At 52.2% G+C, this 14,929-nt stretch overlaps 7 protein-coding genes across 8 annotated transcripts; 4 read left to right on the top strand and 3 right to left on the bottom strand.

Moving 5' to 3' along the window:
• Positions 1 to 1,080: 1,080 nt before the first annotated feature.
• Positions 1,081 to 2,852, top strand: J3458_002001 (uncharacterized protein). Its single transcript, XM_007808834.2, has 2 exons — positions 1,081 to 1,514; positions 1,644 to 2,852. The coding sequence occupies exons 1-2, from the start codon at positions 1,392 to 1,394 to the stop codon at positions 2,583 to 2,585; spliced, it is 1,065 nt and encodes a 354-aa protein (XP_007807025.2). The 5' UTR covers positions 1,081 to 1,391; the 3' UTR covers positions 2,586 to 2,852.
• Positions 1,081 to 6,916, bottom strand: KLP1 (Kinesin heavy chain). Of its 2 annotated transcripts, XM_066117039.1 has the most exons (3): positions 6,284 to 6,916; positions 3,758 to 6,177; positions 1,081 to 3,690 (listed from the first exon to the last, which is right to left on the bottom strand). In XM_066117039.1, the coding sequence occupies exons 1-3, from the start codon at positions 6,398 to 6,400 to the stop codon at positions 3,459 to 3,461; spliced, it is 2,769 nt and encodes a 922-aa protein (XP_065978927.1). In that variant the 5' UTR covers positions 6,401 to 6,916; the 3' UTR covers positions 1,081 to 3,458. The 2 variants fall into 2 exon arrangements, with proteins under 2 accessions (XP_065978927.1, XP_007807024.1); XM_007808833.2 differs by having other exon boundaries at positions 3,758 to 6,916.
• Positions 6,917 to 7,628: 712 nt separating this feature from the next.
• On the bottom strand, positions 7,629 to 8,063 carry UBC2_2 (Ubiquitin-conjugating enzyme E2 2; the record flags this gene model as incomplete). Its single annotated transcript, XM_066117038.1, has 1 exon — positions 7,629 to 8,063. The coding sequence occupies one exon, from the start codon at positions 8,061 to 8,063 to the stop codon at positions 7,629 to 7,631; it is 435 nt and encodes a 144-aa protein (XP_065978926.1).
• Positions 8,064 to 8,451: 388 nt separating this feature from the next.
• On the bottom strand, positions 8,452 to 9,136 carry UBC2_1 (Ubiquitin-conjugating enzyme E2 2; the record flags this gene model as incomplete). The annotated part of the gene is made up of 4 exons (XM_066117037.1): positions 8,452 to 8,575; positions 8,662 to 8,886; positions 8,968 to 9,032; positions 9,095 to 9,136. The coding sequence occupies 4 exons, from the start codon at positions 9,134 to 9,136 to the stop codon at positions 8,452 to 8,454; spliced, it is 456 nt and encodes a 151-aa protein (XP_065978925.1).
• A 456-nt stretch (positions 9,137 to 9,592) lies between these two features.
• On the top strand, positions 9,593 to 11,816 carry J3458_001997 (uncharacterized protein). Its single transcript, XM_007808831.2, has 2 exons — positions 9,593 to 10,151; positions 10,221 to 11,816. Exons 1-2 carry the CDS (start codon positions 10,002 to 10,004, stop codon positions 11,361 to 11,363), a joined length of 1,293 nt encoding a protein of 430 aa, XP_007807022.2. The 5' UTR covers positions 9,593 to 10,001; the 3' UTR covers positions 11,364 to 11,816.
• Positions 11,817 to 12,261: 445 nt separating this feature from the next.
• Positions 12,262 to 12,594, top strand: J3458_001996 (uncharacterized protein; the record flags this gene model as incomplete). Its single annotated transcript, XM_066117036.1, has 1 exon — positions 12,262 to 12,594. One exon carries the CDS (start codon positions 12,262 to 12,264, stop codon positions 12,592 to 12,594), a length of 333 nt encoding a protein of 110 aa, XP_065978924.1.
• Positions 12,595 to 12,729: 135 nt separating this feature from the next.
• On the top strand, positions 12,730 to 14,050 carry J3458_001995 (uncharacterized protein; the record flags this gene model as incomplete). Its single annotated transcript, XM_066117035.1, has 2 exons — positions 12,730 to 12,990; positions 13,118 to 14,050. The coding sequence occupies 2 exons, from the start codon at positions 12,730 to 12,732 to the stop codon at positions 14,048 to 14,050; spliced, it is 1,194 nt and encodes a 397-aa protein (XP_065978923.1).
• Between the last annotated feature and the right edge of the window lie 879 nt (positions 14,051 to 14,929).

Genomic DNA, 14,929 nt, shown 5'->3' with positions numbered 1-14,929 from the left:
TCGAGGGGCGGCATACCGGAGTGCAATGCGCGTCCCGAATCCGACACTAGACCATATAATATGAACTCCCCTTCACAGGGTGCAGAGGACTTCCCATGGCATTTTTTGTCATGTGTCGCAAATCAGAGAGAACAAACCTTCACCTCGAGACCCCGGCTAGGTCTCTACCATGTTAACTATGAAAGCATTATGCGCTGGGTTCTTGGATCCCCGGATCAGGCATTGTATTCAATGAGCCTTTGGGCCACAGGGAGTCATCATGATGCTGGTAAAGGGTAAACATCGAAATGTATGACCTGGTCCAGACCGGTCAGCTAAACAGAATTTCGAATTTTTAACAGGCCGATTCGTCTCATGCTATAAAAAGCAGGATCTTCAAATAGCACAAGGCAGTGGACGCGAAGTTCCAGAAAGAAAGAAAAGAAAGGTAAGAGGGCGTTGGGAGACGCAAACCTGGGGCCCGTAAGCAGCCAAACGCAGGCTCCAAGATGGTTTCTTCGAGTAACTATTGGTATGGAATGTTGGACTTGAGGACAAAATCCTTCACAAACGTCTGGCAGCCGCGGACATCGGCCATTAAAAACATGGACACATCTGTCTTCTCCACGGCATCGGCAGAGACCCTTGCCACTTTCTCAAGCTAGGCGGTAACGATGGCCCAATGGCGAGGACCCCGTTGGCGCGAGCATGGTGGTTGATAGTATTGGTCACGTCTCGTGTAATGTGTATGGCCTCGACTTGCGGCACCAACTGGCGGCTACCTGACCCGGGAAAGTAGTCAGTGAACAAGCGATGAGAGAATAAAGTACAGCACGCTGCTTGTTTCGGCCACCTGGCAGACTCGCTACTAGGTTGTGGCCCGCCTAAAAAAGGCTGATTGTCCGATTGTTCCGCATCGATTATCGACCTATGCCGCGACGGGGCGAGAGGCGAAGCTGTTCGTATCACACTTGTAACAAGTTGGCGCACGACGAAACAGTGGCCTGCTCCAATCCGTTGGCCCTCGATCCTCGGTCAGCTTCCAGGCATCGAGAACGGATTGGGAAACGGCCGGAGTGGATGTATGCACGCATGTGGACTGGACAATCATGGGTGAATGAGGCTTGAACTGGTACGTGCCAGCCAGGCTCCAGCGGTCGGCGGCCAACTGCTCTCAAACTGCTGCTGCTATTAATAATAAGGCTGCTGCTCAACGCCGCCCCGCTACAGCCAGTCCCCATGTCCCTCCATTTCGCTTCCGCCATAATTCTCGACGTTTATTTTCATTTCATGTGCTGAAAATCCATTCCTGCACTCGTTCGCAGTTTATCTCGACAGTTCCTTCGTCTCTTTTGTCTCTTTGTTTTTCCCCTCCATTCCCCGCCGGCATCGAGGTCGGCGTCCCACCCACCATGCAGTTCCACGTCAAACGCACCCTTGAGGGTGGTGATGATATCAGAGGCTACGAGCTGCCCTCATGGGCGCTGCTCGTCTTGCTCGTCGATATCTTGGCTCTGATCCCCGTGTTTCTCCTTGTAAGTTGATTCTACGAATAATTCATGAGCTGAACCGATCGGTTCTGCATGGCGCCGTCATACCGCTTTGCAGTATCGCTGTCGCGCACCAACGTGGCCGTCATGTCCTGACTTGAATTTTCTCAACAGTTCCAGTACACCTTCAAGCTGGTGTACCCCGTCTTTGCCATGGTTGAGGATGAAAACCCACCCGCGTACGAGCCCGTTCCTCTCGATCAGTCAGTGTCCGGCGGCGAAGAGGGCGTTGCTCGCAACGGCTTCAAGCCCGCCAACGGCCAGCCTCGCACCGTTACGTCTTCCTTCCGCGCCATCAACCGCCTCCTCATGGCCAACGGCGGCGTCACGGCCAACTTTCGCGGTTTCTTCTGCTACCTCGCCCAGGTGTTCCTGACCTCCGTTCTCATGGGCATCTTCACCGGCACCTTTGGCGGCTACCTCGTCCCCGTTGCCACTCTTCTCGCCGCCCTGACCCTGGTTCAGTACAGCACCGCCTGGGTTCACATCGTCATTTCTGAGCCATCGCCTCTGCCCTTTTGGTCCCGTCTGCCCCCCTTCCGACGAACTTTCGAAGCTACCTGGAAAGCCGTCACGATCTTCTGGTTCGCCAGCGAGGTCACTCGCTTCATCCCCATCCTCATGGCTCTCATTCTCGGCATCAAGATGCCCAAGGGCGGCTTCAACGAGCCCGTGGACATGGACGCCCTCGGCCCCGGCTTCGTCGTCAAGTCCCTCATTGTGGCCATCGTCACCATTGCCACCTCCGTCTTCGTCATCATCCCCGCTTACGTTGTTCTCGTCCGCGTCCAGGCCTCCCTCCTGCCCGTCGAGCAGAGCACCATTATCCCATTTGACCGCTCCTTCGAGGGCAAGGTTGAGCCCGAGGTCATTGGCGGCAAGGGTTATGCCACCGTCTCTGACGCGTGGACTACCTTTAGCAAGACTTCATGGCGCCGCCTCTTGATTCTCTACGTCAAGATGTTTTGCCTGAACTTGGCTGCCATGGCCTTCTTTGTTGCCGTTCTGGTGCCCCAGACTATCTTCATTGCCAAGCACAGCAAGGAAGTGCGCTAAGTCATGACAATCAAGCCTGATAGGGACAGCGTAGAATTAGGGTTCCTGAACAGCGCTAGATGTGTTTTGCCTGCGCTAGAGGCGGCTGTGCTTATGAACATTACGATCATCTACTCCATTCACTGTTGTTTTCTGAGACCCGCCATCGGTCGCATCACAAGCGCTTCTTCTTTTTTTTTCTTTTCCTCACTGGGTATTTTTATTCAAACAATATACAAATCACATCGTCAGTCGTTGCCAGTCGTCGTATAATTCAAGACATGTTACAATTATGTTTCAAAAGTGTTGTATTTTCTTGTGCATATGTAGTGAATCCATACGTGAGCTCTACAATCATAAACTGTCCATCGACCAACTCCATCTTCAAAGCTCCATCAAGTACCCATGACTCCGCTTCTCGTCCTTTCTTTATACCCCTTTCGCGGGGCGACGCCTTTGTCCAAACGTCTCTTTGCTCTTTGCTCTTCCATTGAACAGGCCTTGCCCTTCTTTCTCAAAGGCCCGTTTCGTCATAAATCCAATCGTGATTGCCACCCAGTTCATCTATGTTGCAGAGGGGCGAAGGAGTTTTTTTTTGGGGGGGGGGAGGCGGTGTGTTTCGTGCAATTCTTCAGTTTACCTCGTGAAAGAGGTAAATGTGGTAAGTAAGATAACGAACAAGGAAAGTTTGGTCAAAATAACAAAGAAAAGCTCATTGGGAATACCATAATGTTGCTTAGGAGGGGGGGGGGGGGCGTATTAACGTATGAGAGGATATGGGAATCGTTTTTTGCTTGCAATATATCAACTGAGTGTCATGGGGTATGTTTGGTGTAATCTAATCGTAATATCTACTCGTTAACGCCCTGTCAAGAAGCAAAATGACGTGCAGGATTACGACTTATTGAAAAACCAGCTGCTTCGCTTGTTTGTGGCACCCTCGTTCTGCAGTGACTGAATGGTGGGAACGTTGGGCCCGTCGCCGCCGCCGCCGCGGAGAGGCTTGGCGATACGACTGCCAGCAGCAGAGAAGCTGAAGCCGCCGGTAGTGGCATTAAGACCCTTCGTGCTGCCGGCCTTGGCTGCCTCGAGGCGTTCTTTGACAGAGGCGAGTTGAACCTCGAACCTAATCAAGTAAGATGTCAGTTACCAGCGTCATGATAGATGGACGGATACATTTAGCGGCTACATACTTATGGTTGGCGGCTGCCATCTTCTCTTGGCTGTCTTGCAGCAAGCTTTCCAGGCTCTGGATGCGCTCGTTTCTTGCAATGAGCTTACGCTCCGCAATAGCCACCTCCTTCTTAAGAGCAGAGTTCTGCTCAACGAGCTGACGCTGGACCTGAGTAAGCTGCTCAAGGTTCCTCTCCAGGAAAGCCATCTTCTTCTGCTGTGCCCGGTTGTTGGATGACCGGAGCACATTGTTGTACTGCTCACGAGTCTCATCCAGCGAGATCTCAAGCTCCACAACCCGCTCACATCGGTTCTGCAAATCTCGCATGAGGCTCTTCTTCATGACATCAAACTCGGCAATCTGTTGCTGGATAGTCTTGCCGTTAGTTACAGGGGCAGCGCCGCTGCCGGTCTTGACCTGTTGCTGGAGGTCCTCGATCAAGGTCTTCATCCGTGAGTTCTCAGCGGCCTTTTGCGCGGCATCAGCCTTCAGCTCGTCAATAAGCTCAACTTGAGTTGTTTGTCGGTTGGCATAGGCGTGCTCCAGGCGGGCCTTCACCTCCTCAACGTCGCTCTCGCTGAGGTTCTTTGTCAGAAGATCTTCATACTGCTGCTGCATAGCCTCCAGCCTCTCTTCTAGTTCGTGCCTCCTTCGAGAGTCCATTTCGCTAGATGATGAGCCAAACATTGATAATTCTGCCTGTCTGACAATGCCTTGCGTCTCCACAAGTTTAGCACGAAGATCTCTGAATTCATCAGGTGCAATGTTGTTGCCCACCGAGCTGATCTCGTGTAGCTTCTCAATGTGCTGAATAGCCTCGCTAATGGATCGCTCATTCTCGCTGAAAACATCGCTGCCAAGATCAAAACCAGCCATCATCTTGGCCATCTTCTCAGCCTTGCGTTTCTCCTTCTCATCAAAGGCTGCACCTGTTTCCTTGGCATTCATCTTGATGTCAAGCAGTTGCTGCTTCACATCATCCAGCTCCATCGTCAGTTCCGAGTTGGCCTCCTTCAAGGCATCCATGGTAATCTGTGCCTCCTTGCTCTCAAACGTCAAGCGCTCGAGTTGCATCTTGAATTCGTTCGTCTCCGTTGTAAGTCGTTCGTTCTCTTTACCCAGTCTGCTGTCGTGCTCCTTGAGGTAGGCCATCTCCTCCTTGGTATCGCGCAAAGCCTTCTCGGCCACCGTCACCTGGGACTCCTTCTCAGCCAGCTGATCTTGGAGCTCATTTTCACGGCGCAAGAACTCTTCGCGTTCATCCTTCTCCAATGTCAGGCTCGGGGTTGAAGCACGGTCAGTGGCAGCAGGCGTCTCTGCTCGGCTCTCGGCTGCCAGTCTAGATGGGGTGGAAGGACGGGGAGTCCTGGGCTCCGTCCTTGCGCCGACAATACTGTCGCCGGGCTGTGCCCATTTCTCCTTGGGAACCGATTCTCCAGAACGCCATAGCTGAACTTCCCCTTCGAGTGTAGAAATATAGTTCTCGAAGTTTGTGACTTGACCTTGGGCCTTCTTGAGCAGCAGCTTGAGCTCGGCGGGGCTGAGTTCGGCATTGACCTTTGCCTTGTTCTTGATGGACTTTGCTCTTGTACCAAATCGTAGTGTGCTCAGCGTTTCGGCATCGTTGTAACTGCTTGGCGAGCAGTTAATGATGAGGGTCGTCCGGCTGTTACCGCCCAAAGATTCTTGCAAAATTCTCGTCAATTTGGAGTCTCGGTACGGAATGTGAGATGATTTGCCGTCGGTCAAAGCATTGATGACCATGCCCAAGGCACTCAAACTCTTGTTAATTTTCTTGGCTTCCTCGAGCGTTTGTCCACTGGCGCCCGTCTTTCCTACCTTTTCACTGCCTGCCAAGTCAACCAAGAAAAGCTGGCCGCTCTTCGCCGAACCTGTCTCGACATTCTTCTGGGTGACAGTAATAACGAAGATGGAGTGCGATCGTGAGGACTCCTGGTTCATGTTGGTAGCGGCCACAGCTCGGGCGTTTCCTCCCCTCCTCATGACCTCGTAGACTTCTTGCACGCTCGATACGTAAATTTCGAGCAAGCCCTTGACGTAGACGCCACGGTTCTTCTCCTCGTGAACGGGTAGGTTGTCGTTCTGGGGAGCCAAGAGATCTCGAATTCTCTCCATGTAAATCTCCATGTAGCTGACACGCACGGTATATTCTATAGTGCTGGGGCTAGACATGATGCTAGCGAAGATCTGTTCAACAATTCGCGGGATGACGCCTCGTCCTTCGTCGTCGTCGATATTCGTGCCCATCATGGTGTACGATTTGCCGGCACCAGTCTGGCCATAGGCAAAGACGGTTCCGTTGTAGCCATTCAAGATGTCGTCTACGGTGGGTCGGATGGAGAAGTCGAAGATGTCCTGCTGCTTACATTCCATGTCGAACACTCTATCAAAGGTAAATCCTCCTTGAGCCTCTTTGGACTGTATACACTGTCAGCTAGGTCCACGAATACAAGGCTTTTTTGGGCAAAGGCGGCAAAGGCCGGTCGTCAGGCACAAGTGACAAGACGAGGGAGGGGTTCCATACGTCGAGGGAACATGAATCCTCTGAGTTGAAGGTGACGATGGGTTTTCCACCCGACTCCAGCTCGATCCGGTTTTGGGGCCGGAACCGGGCCACAACTTTGATGCTATTCGCAGACATTCTGACGGTGGTATGAGTGCCGCTGTGTTGTTGTGATCATGGATCACGCCCCTCGTGATGGAGGCACACAGGTCAGGGGCGGTGGGCACGGGCAACGCGCGAAATGCAGCGACCCCAAACGAATAAGGCGAAGCAGCCTCCAAAAGAAGGGCGACTCCGGGTAGAAGATGAGAGCCACACAAAGGGATTGATGCTCCTCAAAGCGAGCGCAAGTGTCTTTGCAGTGCAAAAACAACGACTGCCTCGACGGTTGGTTAGGTCAACAACATACAGGGCAAAGTTAGGGTCTTGCTGGTGAGGGACGCGCTTCGGGGCGGTCGAGCTTGTGGTTTACGTACCTGAACCACAGCCAGGTGTTGTCACCAGATGCGGTTTAGCGCACACGCCGCCTTAACACCTCCACCTCGGAGTCTCGATGGCCAAAAACTACCCGTAGGTACTTAGACCTTGGCCGTGTGAAGAAGACCCATGTTTGCAGCTTGTAGAAGATTCATCAAAGGCAGGGGGATGAAAAAGGAGATACTGAACACCGCATGGAACGCAAAGCGGCTTCTTGGAACAACTCTTTGTCACGCCAGGTCTTGGTTTTAAGGACACGAGAGCATCGTCCCATCTGCAGAGGAATGGAGAGACCTTGTATCTCTGCCGAGTACATGCATGCATACGGAGTACCTGATAAAGAATACACCTCGGGCTCATCGTGGATACTTGGTACTAGTTCATAACTAAGCCATGACGCGGACACGCCACCATGGTTGCCGACACACGCAATGTCTAGCTAGACCGCTGTTCGTAACGGTACGAAAATGGGCTAGCAGATGCGTTCCACCTTGAAGCTTATCTACGCTGATAATTTTTCTAGATATGAGTGTTCTGTTTTGAACGGTCGGCGGTTGCTGCCATGTCGGCATTGCTGAACATCATCCAAAGCATGATCGCACAGACCGTTCGGCCGATTCGTGGCAAGCCTCGTCTAGAAACAGTGCCCTTGTGTCCTCGATTGCAATTTTGGGATTGTCGGCTACTGTAGCGAGATGCGCGTGTAGCCGGCACGCAGATTCGTTGCCATTATCTACATGCCCTGGAGAGCCTGGCGCATAGCTGATAGAGTTTCGATGAGCAGCGGGAAAGGCGTCTCCTCTAAAGCGGCGTTGGTACTCGAGTGCCCAGGCACAAGTAATAGTTACACCAGACCTTTACACATGCACGGTAGTGACTAATTACTCACTCACATGCGCAGATGCGCCACCATAGAAAAGCAAGGGTCTTTCTGTCTTTCCATGTCGCACGATGCGCGCCCGGAGCAGTGCGCACAGAACAGCAATGTCTCAACGGCCATTCCGGGCCACGCCAAGACCTCGGTTTGATATCCTGTCGTTGTAGCAGCTAGACCCTGGTGATAGTCCTCGGCTTCAATCAAAAACATTGGGGATAGAACGAGAACAGCATGTGAACTGCCTTGTAGCATGACTTGGACTAGTCGCACGGAGCCTTCGACCAGGCAAGGCCCAGATGTCCCGCAATTGTCCGACTCAATGCTCAGCCAATTCTGGCCGGTGCAGACTCCGCAGAGTATCAACCGACCTGCTTCGGGGCTTGATTCGCACCACGGCACTTCCTCAAACAGCAAATTGCAGTGGGCCGCCTCCTCTGCGTCCTTCATGCAGTTGGTAGACCCCGTACTCCGTAAATAACGTCAAAATTAGGCCCATATGCGCTACGAAGTAGTTGTAAGCACTTTTTATTGTACCTTCATGCACCAACACCGGCGAATCGCAAAAGGCCAAGACCGTGTTTGATAAATGACTAAAAATGCCTTTCATGCTATCTGATATGCAGTTCCCTTGGTATAATCAGTCCAACACCATACACCAAAAACGCCCGCCAAGCCATGTCCACCTCCTTCGCGATTCGGCCGTCCGCCAGATGAGCCGACAAGAGAAACACTTGCAGTGAGTATTTCGTAGCCGGAATGTATCCGAGATGCCCACATATAGATTCGACCTACACCCATTCGTCCCCGGCCAACGTTGAACGTTGTGCACCTGTCACTAGTCCTCCCAACTTTTCTCGACAGTTTCTCTCACCCTCTTGGTATATTCTTTACGATTGTCTTTGTATAAATTCGAAGCTTCGACATTTGCTGGTGACCCAGTGTTCGGGTCGTTGAGCAAACTGACCAAAAAAACACATTAGTACGTGTCGTGCGGCTTCAGAGTCAAATTAACTCCACTCGTCTTCTCGTCACACGGAAAGCGTACCTCTGAATACTCGTCAAGACAGCCGCAACGTCATATGTCGGACTCCATCGGTTTTGAAGGATATCAAGACACAGTTCTCCAGTCGCATACACGTTCGGGTGGAACATTTGACTGATGAATTTGACCTGTGGCGGCTTGTTGGGATACTGTTCTTCAAATTGCATAACCAATCGAAAAGTTCCATCTTCGAAAGGCGTATCGGCAGGTCCAATAATGACAGCATTCCTACATCAAGACGTGGTAAGCAGCGGGCTAGGCGTCGGGGGGTTTGACCGTGGCCATCGATCGTGAATAATGGTGACGTACCATGTCATCACATTATCAGGAATAGGGGAAGCGGAGACTCCTGCAGGAGGATCTGTCTGCATGCGCTGCAGATCAAAAGTCAGACTTGATGCGAAATGAAGCATATAATGACAAACCAGTGGCAAACCTTGAAGTCACGCATCAGACGACGTCTTGCTGCGGTAGACATGGTGTGGCCGGCCCAGCTTTGGAGCTGGTTTTGTGCAAAGGGAGAGATGAGGCGGCGTTATGCAGATAGAGGTCTCGAGGATGAGGTGCGACGCAAGCAAGACACTTTCCAGCTCGTGTCTCGTCCCAACAGCTTGAGGCTTGACAGACTTTGACAGGTTGGACGGGATGTGAACAGAGAATAAATGGGGTTTGGTCATCGATGAATGGGCTGCTGGATGGACTCCCCAAGGTAGACCTGAACCGCCCCAATATCGGCGGCCTACCAATCACGCAGCATCAAATGCCAGGCCAATCATAGTGCTGCCTGAGAAGGCACAGCTGAAATCGGACAGAACGCATCACGTGACAAGCCTTAACGGGCCTGTCGCACGCGTGCGGTCGCAAGACCAAAAAGACAATTGTCTACTCCGTACCAGAGGGAAGCAATGCACACTGCGGCCAAGCTCTACGGCAGCTTGATGCAAAATGCCAATGCAGGCTCACAGCCGGATCCGACGTCATAATATGCTACTGATTACTTAAGTAAGCTGTCCCGTGTTCTGAGCCACGGCCAGGCAAGGCGCGTCTTACTTTTGGTGTCGGAAATTCTCCACTTCGGTTCCGTCGCCCGCTACAGTTGGCTTTTTAAGGCGTTCCAGGTCGATTTGTCCCTTCCCCGGAATGCCGGACTCCCCCGCTCTAAGCCGAAGCGTACCGAGCTAGTCACTTGCAATGCCACCACCCTCACTAATATCTAACCGTCGCCCGGTCGTTCGACGAGTCTGAGAGCTTCTTTTGTATTTTCCTTCCGCAGCTGCCTCTTGCCACTCACGATATTCTTCGCCTGGCCAGTTACTCCATTCGACTCGCTTCGCTCTTCCACAATGCCCGTTGCACAGCTCAGATCACCACGCCTGGCCAACCACCTGGCCCGACATGTGAAAGCGGCTCGCCACTTTTCCACCAGCGCTGCTTTGCGCAAGGAGCTCCAGGATGCTTACATCCTCAGTGCTTCCAGGACGCCAACGACCAAGGTTAGATTATAGCTTCCCATGTATTGTCCCCGACGTTTTCCAGGCTAAAACTAACTAGACCCTGCCTAGTTCAATGGCTCATTCTTGACTGTCCCTGCTCCCAAGCTGGGTGCTGCTGCCATCAAATCCGCCCTCGGAAAGTCCAAGGTTCCTGTCGAAAAGATCACTGATGTCTACATGGGAAATGTCTTGCAGGGCTCGGTTGGCCAGGCTCCCGCGCGTCAGGCCGCAATCTTTGCTGGCCTTCCCGAGTCCATTGAGGCGACCACCATCAATAAGGTCTGCGCTTCTGGTCTGAAGGCCGTTTCCATGGCCGCGCAGAACATTCAAATGGGCCTCTCGGAAGCTCAAATTGCCGGCGGCATGGAGAACATGTCCCAGGTTCCTCTCTACTTGCCCCGCGCCAGTGGACTTCCCGCCTTTGGCCATGTCAAGATGGAGGACGGTCTGATCAAGGATGGTTTGACCGATGTCTACAAGCAGTTCCACATGGGCAACTGCGCCGAGAACACGGTCAAAAACCACAACATCACTCGCGAGGAGCAGGATTCTTACGCAATCCAGTCATACAAGAACGCACAAAAGGCCTGGGCAGACAAGGCCTTTGCCGACGAGATTGTTCCCGTCACAGTTCCCGGCCGAAAGGGCGACAAAATCATCGACACCGACGAGGGCTTCCTCGACGTCAAGATTGACAAGATTCCCACTCTCAAGCCTGCCTTTGTCCGCGACGGAAGCGGCACCGTTACTGCTGCCAACGCATCCACCCTGAACGACGGGGCTAGTGCTCTGGTTTTGGGCAGCAAGGCCATCGCACAGCAATACGGCTCCGGCTCCCGAGTCCTTGCCAAGATCTGCAGCTACGCCGATGCTGCCATGGCTCCCATTGACTTCCCTATTGCCCCTTCCAAAGCTGTCCCTATTGCTCTAGAGAGGGCCAGCATCACCAAGGACCAAGTCGCTGTTTGGGAGTTTAACGAAGCTTTTGCCGCCGTCATCCTGGCCAACCAGAAGATCTTGGGTCTTGAGGGTGCCAGGGTTAACCCTCTTGGAGGTGCTATCTCTCTCGGCCACGCCCTGGGTAGCTCCGGGTCCCGTATCCTCACTACTTTGCTGCACCAGCTGAAGCCTGGTGAATATGGTGTTGCAGCCATATGCAACGGTGGTGGTGCTGCTACGGCCATGGTTGTACAGAGAGTCGAATCCGTGTAAGATTTATGCGTATGCATGATGGAAAACAAGATGGCATGTGCATTGAGGAGGAGGCAAGGATCTGCCACATGTATCTGGAGAGGTTAGGTCAGCATGGAATATGACGAGTTCAGGTCATGAGATGATTACTATACCAGCTAAGTGCATTGAAGGAATGAGTGAACATTGGGTAGCCATTTTGAATTTGGAAGTACACATAAAATGTCGGAATCAATATGGAATTGGCGGCGTATGCAAGCTCAGGAAACATCAGCAAACGGGTGTTGGGACCTTTGCTTGCTACAATTGACGCCTTGTTGATAATATGTTCCCTGCTTTAGCTGCTTGAGAAGTGAAGCCAGTGTCCGTCTTGCCATGCCAGACGGTGTATTTCTAGTTATTCTGAGCCATCAGAATATGCATGGCATCCATAGCGACTTTCCCTGTTCCACGGCTTGGAATAAACTCGCATCCAAACTCTGTAGAAAATCTTGGCTTTGGTATACTTGCTACAACGTCGGCTTCAACGCGACGACTTCCACACTCGTCGCTCCATTGCTCGAGCCCCCCTTATTGAGTGATGTTGAAACTCTCTCTAGCCATGGAGCCCGTCAATATATGTCCAGCTTGTCACCGCATGGCTTGTCCCGACCAGGGCTATAACACTAATCTATCCCCCTTCGCCTAGTATTCCCCTATCCTCTTCCCTAGCCACCTACATATATACTATTCACTTGCTCCACGTCGAGATTCGGGGCTGTTCTGTCTCCAACGGCATTTCTAATATTCTCGGCCACTGTCGACCAGGGTTAGGGTTAGAGCATCGCCTGTCCCCCACCCACCAGACATCGAAACCTCAACTCACAGCCTCACATCGAACCTCACCCTCACATCACGCGCAGCACTCCAGCTGCCCACCATGTCCCTCGTCGCCCAATTCCTCACCCAAATTAACCAGTATGTGCGTCTCCAACAAGGGGACAGCCTCCGCGCCTGGCTGCAAGTGGAGCCCAACTCAGCAAAATCCTACTACGACATGGCCGCCGAGCTGCGCGCCAACTTCAACACGGCCAGCGGCTTAGAAGCCGCCATCGACACGCATTTGCCCATCGACGACGACGTGCCAGATGGCCAGGCAACAGCATGGCCGAGTTTCCAGTCGTTCATGAAGGATTACCTTACGCTTTGGCGGGATATTAATTATGATGACTTGCTGGGAACGCACGAGTTGCTGACAACATTAGTGAAGTGAGTTTTTCTGTTCCGCACTCAACTCAACCCCCTACCATGCGCAGCATAACTTCTAGACCTTTTTTGTTTGGCCAAGTTACTAACAAATCCAGAAAGCTCTTGCGGCACGGCCTTTGCCCATCCCACGTACGGAGCCATGCTTCTGCAAGCAAGCATGTCCTTCTCCGTAACCCTGGCGCGCTTCACACTCCAGCTCAACAGACGGCCTGATCTTACGCGGCGCATCCGCTCCGTCGACGAAGATAGCGGCGGTAAGTCCGTCGCCGAGTCGTCTGCGGAAATTATCCAAAAGATCTTCACCACGTGTTTGACGGATCGGTCCGTGGGAAGGGTGCCAGAGGGCAAAAAGGTTGGCGTGTACATGTTTGCCAACCTTGTCCTGAAGCTCTTATTCGCAGTACGTCCCTTCTTACCCCTTGTCACCTCTCCTTCTCTCCTTTGTCAAAACTCGATTGAATCTGTAAAGAAGAGAGGAAAGAAGAGCAAAAGGGCGTGACACGCTAATGACACCATGGCAAAAAAAGTGTCGAAGAACAAACCTCGCCAAGATGATATTCGTCAACATATCCACCATCTCACCCCCTTTATCCCTCTACCCTGCCTCCCAGCGCGTCACCTTTCTCTACTATCTTGGCCGCTTTAACTTCTCCAACCAGCACTACCAACGCGCCGCCTTGTGTCTCGAGCAGGCCTACCTTCAAACGCCGCCTCCGCTCGTCTCCCACCGCACCAACATCCTGACATACCTCATCCCCTGCAACATTCTCCTCGGCCGCTTCCCCTCCGGCGCGCTGATGCAACGACCTGAAGCGGCAACACTCAAATCCGTCTTCGTCCCTCTGTGTGAAGCCGTCCGCGTCGGAAACTTTATCCAGTTCCAGCACCACCTTTCAACTCACGAGACGTGGCTTTTCGAAAAGGGCCTTTTACTGGCCCTGACGCACCGCCTGCGTCCTTTGCTATGGCGCTCGCTGGCTCGCAAGACGTTTGTCTTCACCTATGTGCCGCCTGCGGATGCTTCTTCCCGAAAAGCAGCCACTCTTGACATCAGGCCATTTGCATGCAGCGGCCGTCTATGTGCAGCGCAGACTGGAAGGCTGGCTCCACTACCATCCAAGCGCCCGGGGCAGACCGTCCTCGCAGGCAAATCCATTGTTTATGAGAGCTGTGACGAACAACGTCCAAGAATCGGCAGAAACGACGCTTGTTCCTCCGCCAAGAGGGCCGACCAAGCTCCGCCCAAACGAGGGTTTGATCTGGGGCAATGCAGAGATTACGCTGGACGATGTGGAGATGGTGGTTGCCACGCTGGTGCAGCAGGGCCTGATGCATGGGTTTGTGGCTCACGGGCAGGCGAGGTTTGCGATTATAGGGGCGAAGGCGAAGGGCCCTGTTGTAGCGGGGTGGCCCGTGGTTTGGCAGGCCATTCAGGAGAGGAGGTACGAAGGGGATTTTGATATTAATGAGGTGCCTGGGTGGGTGAAAGGTTGAGTGTGAGTGTCGAAAAAGAACAACTACAACACGAATAGGTGTTGTTGCGTGTATTTGTAACATGGCTGGATTTATGTTTGATCAAGATACCCCTTGATGAGAATGACATTGCATTTATCACATCACATCACATCACGCAAATACCCAACCGTCTTGAAGTAACAAGGTGAGAGAATCTCAATTCAATACTGTCATCTAACGACCCCGAGACAGCTCAAAGGCGCCGTGGGATGCATAGTCACCCAAGAACCTCATCTGTATATTGAAAATAAAAAGTAGTTCTTTTTTTTCCAACCTCAAGACCACGCAAGGCTAGGAGAACTTGGCTGCAAGGGCGCATCTAAAAGGCTATTAGTTAGCCCAAAGGCCGTCGTCCATTCTCCAAAGCATCTGCGCTTCCATCCAGACTGCAAATGCATCAATCATATCCCTTGAAAAAATTAAACGCTTTTATATCCTTGCACCTCCAACCCCCACCAACAAAACGCGTCTCGCAGTCACAAGAGGGCGAAGTCGAAAAAAGTGAAAGCATCTCCCGACACGAGAGGGTATCGATGAAAAATATGGTTGAAAACTGCAGAGAGCACTTTTCAAAAGAAGAGAAGGAAAAGTAGAGTGCGCAAACGTGTACCGCAAAATAGATACAATGGGCTCCGATAGAGGAGGTGTCAATAGACAATAAACACTATCGTCGATAGGATTCGGTTTGATACATAGTAAGTGAAGCTAAGATCCAAATAGCACGCTTGAGCGTGCCCAAGTCGGTCATGGGTATAAAGATATGCCTTTCGCGAATAAAATTACTAAAAAATGAAGCCAGCCGCGACAAGAAAAGGAGCGACAGC

Source organism: Metarhizium acridum, assembly GCF_019434415.1.
Source record: "Metarhizium acridum strain ARSEF 324 chromosome Unknown scaffold_1, whole genome shotgun sequence".
NCBI classification, from domain to species: Eukaryota; Fungi; Ascomycota; class Sordariomycetes; order Hypocreales; family Clavicipitaceae; genus Metarhizium; species Metarhizium acridum.
The sequence above is the reverse complement of the archived record's forward strand: the minus strand, read 5'-3'. Positions and strand labels throughout refer to the sequence as shown.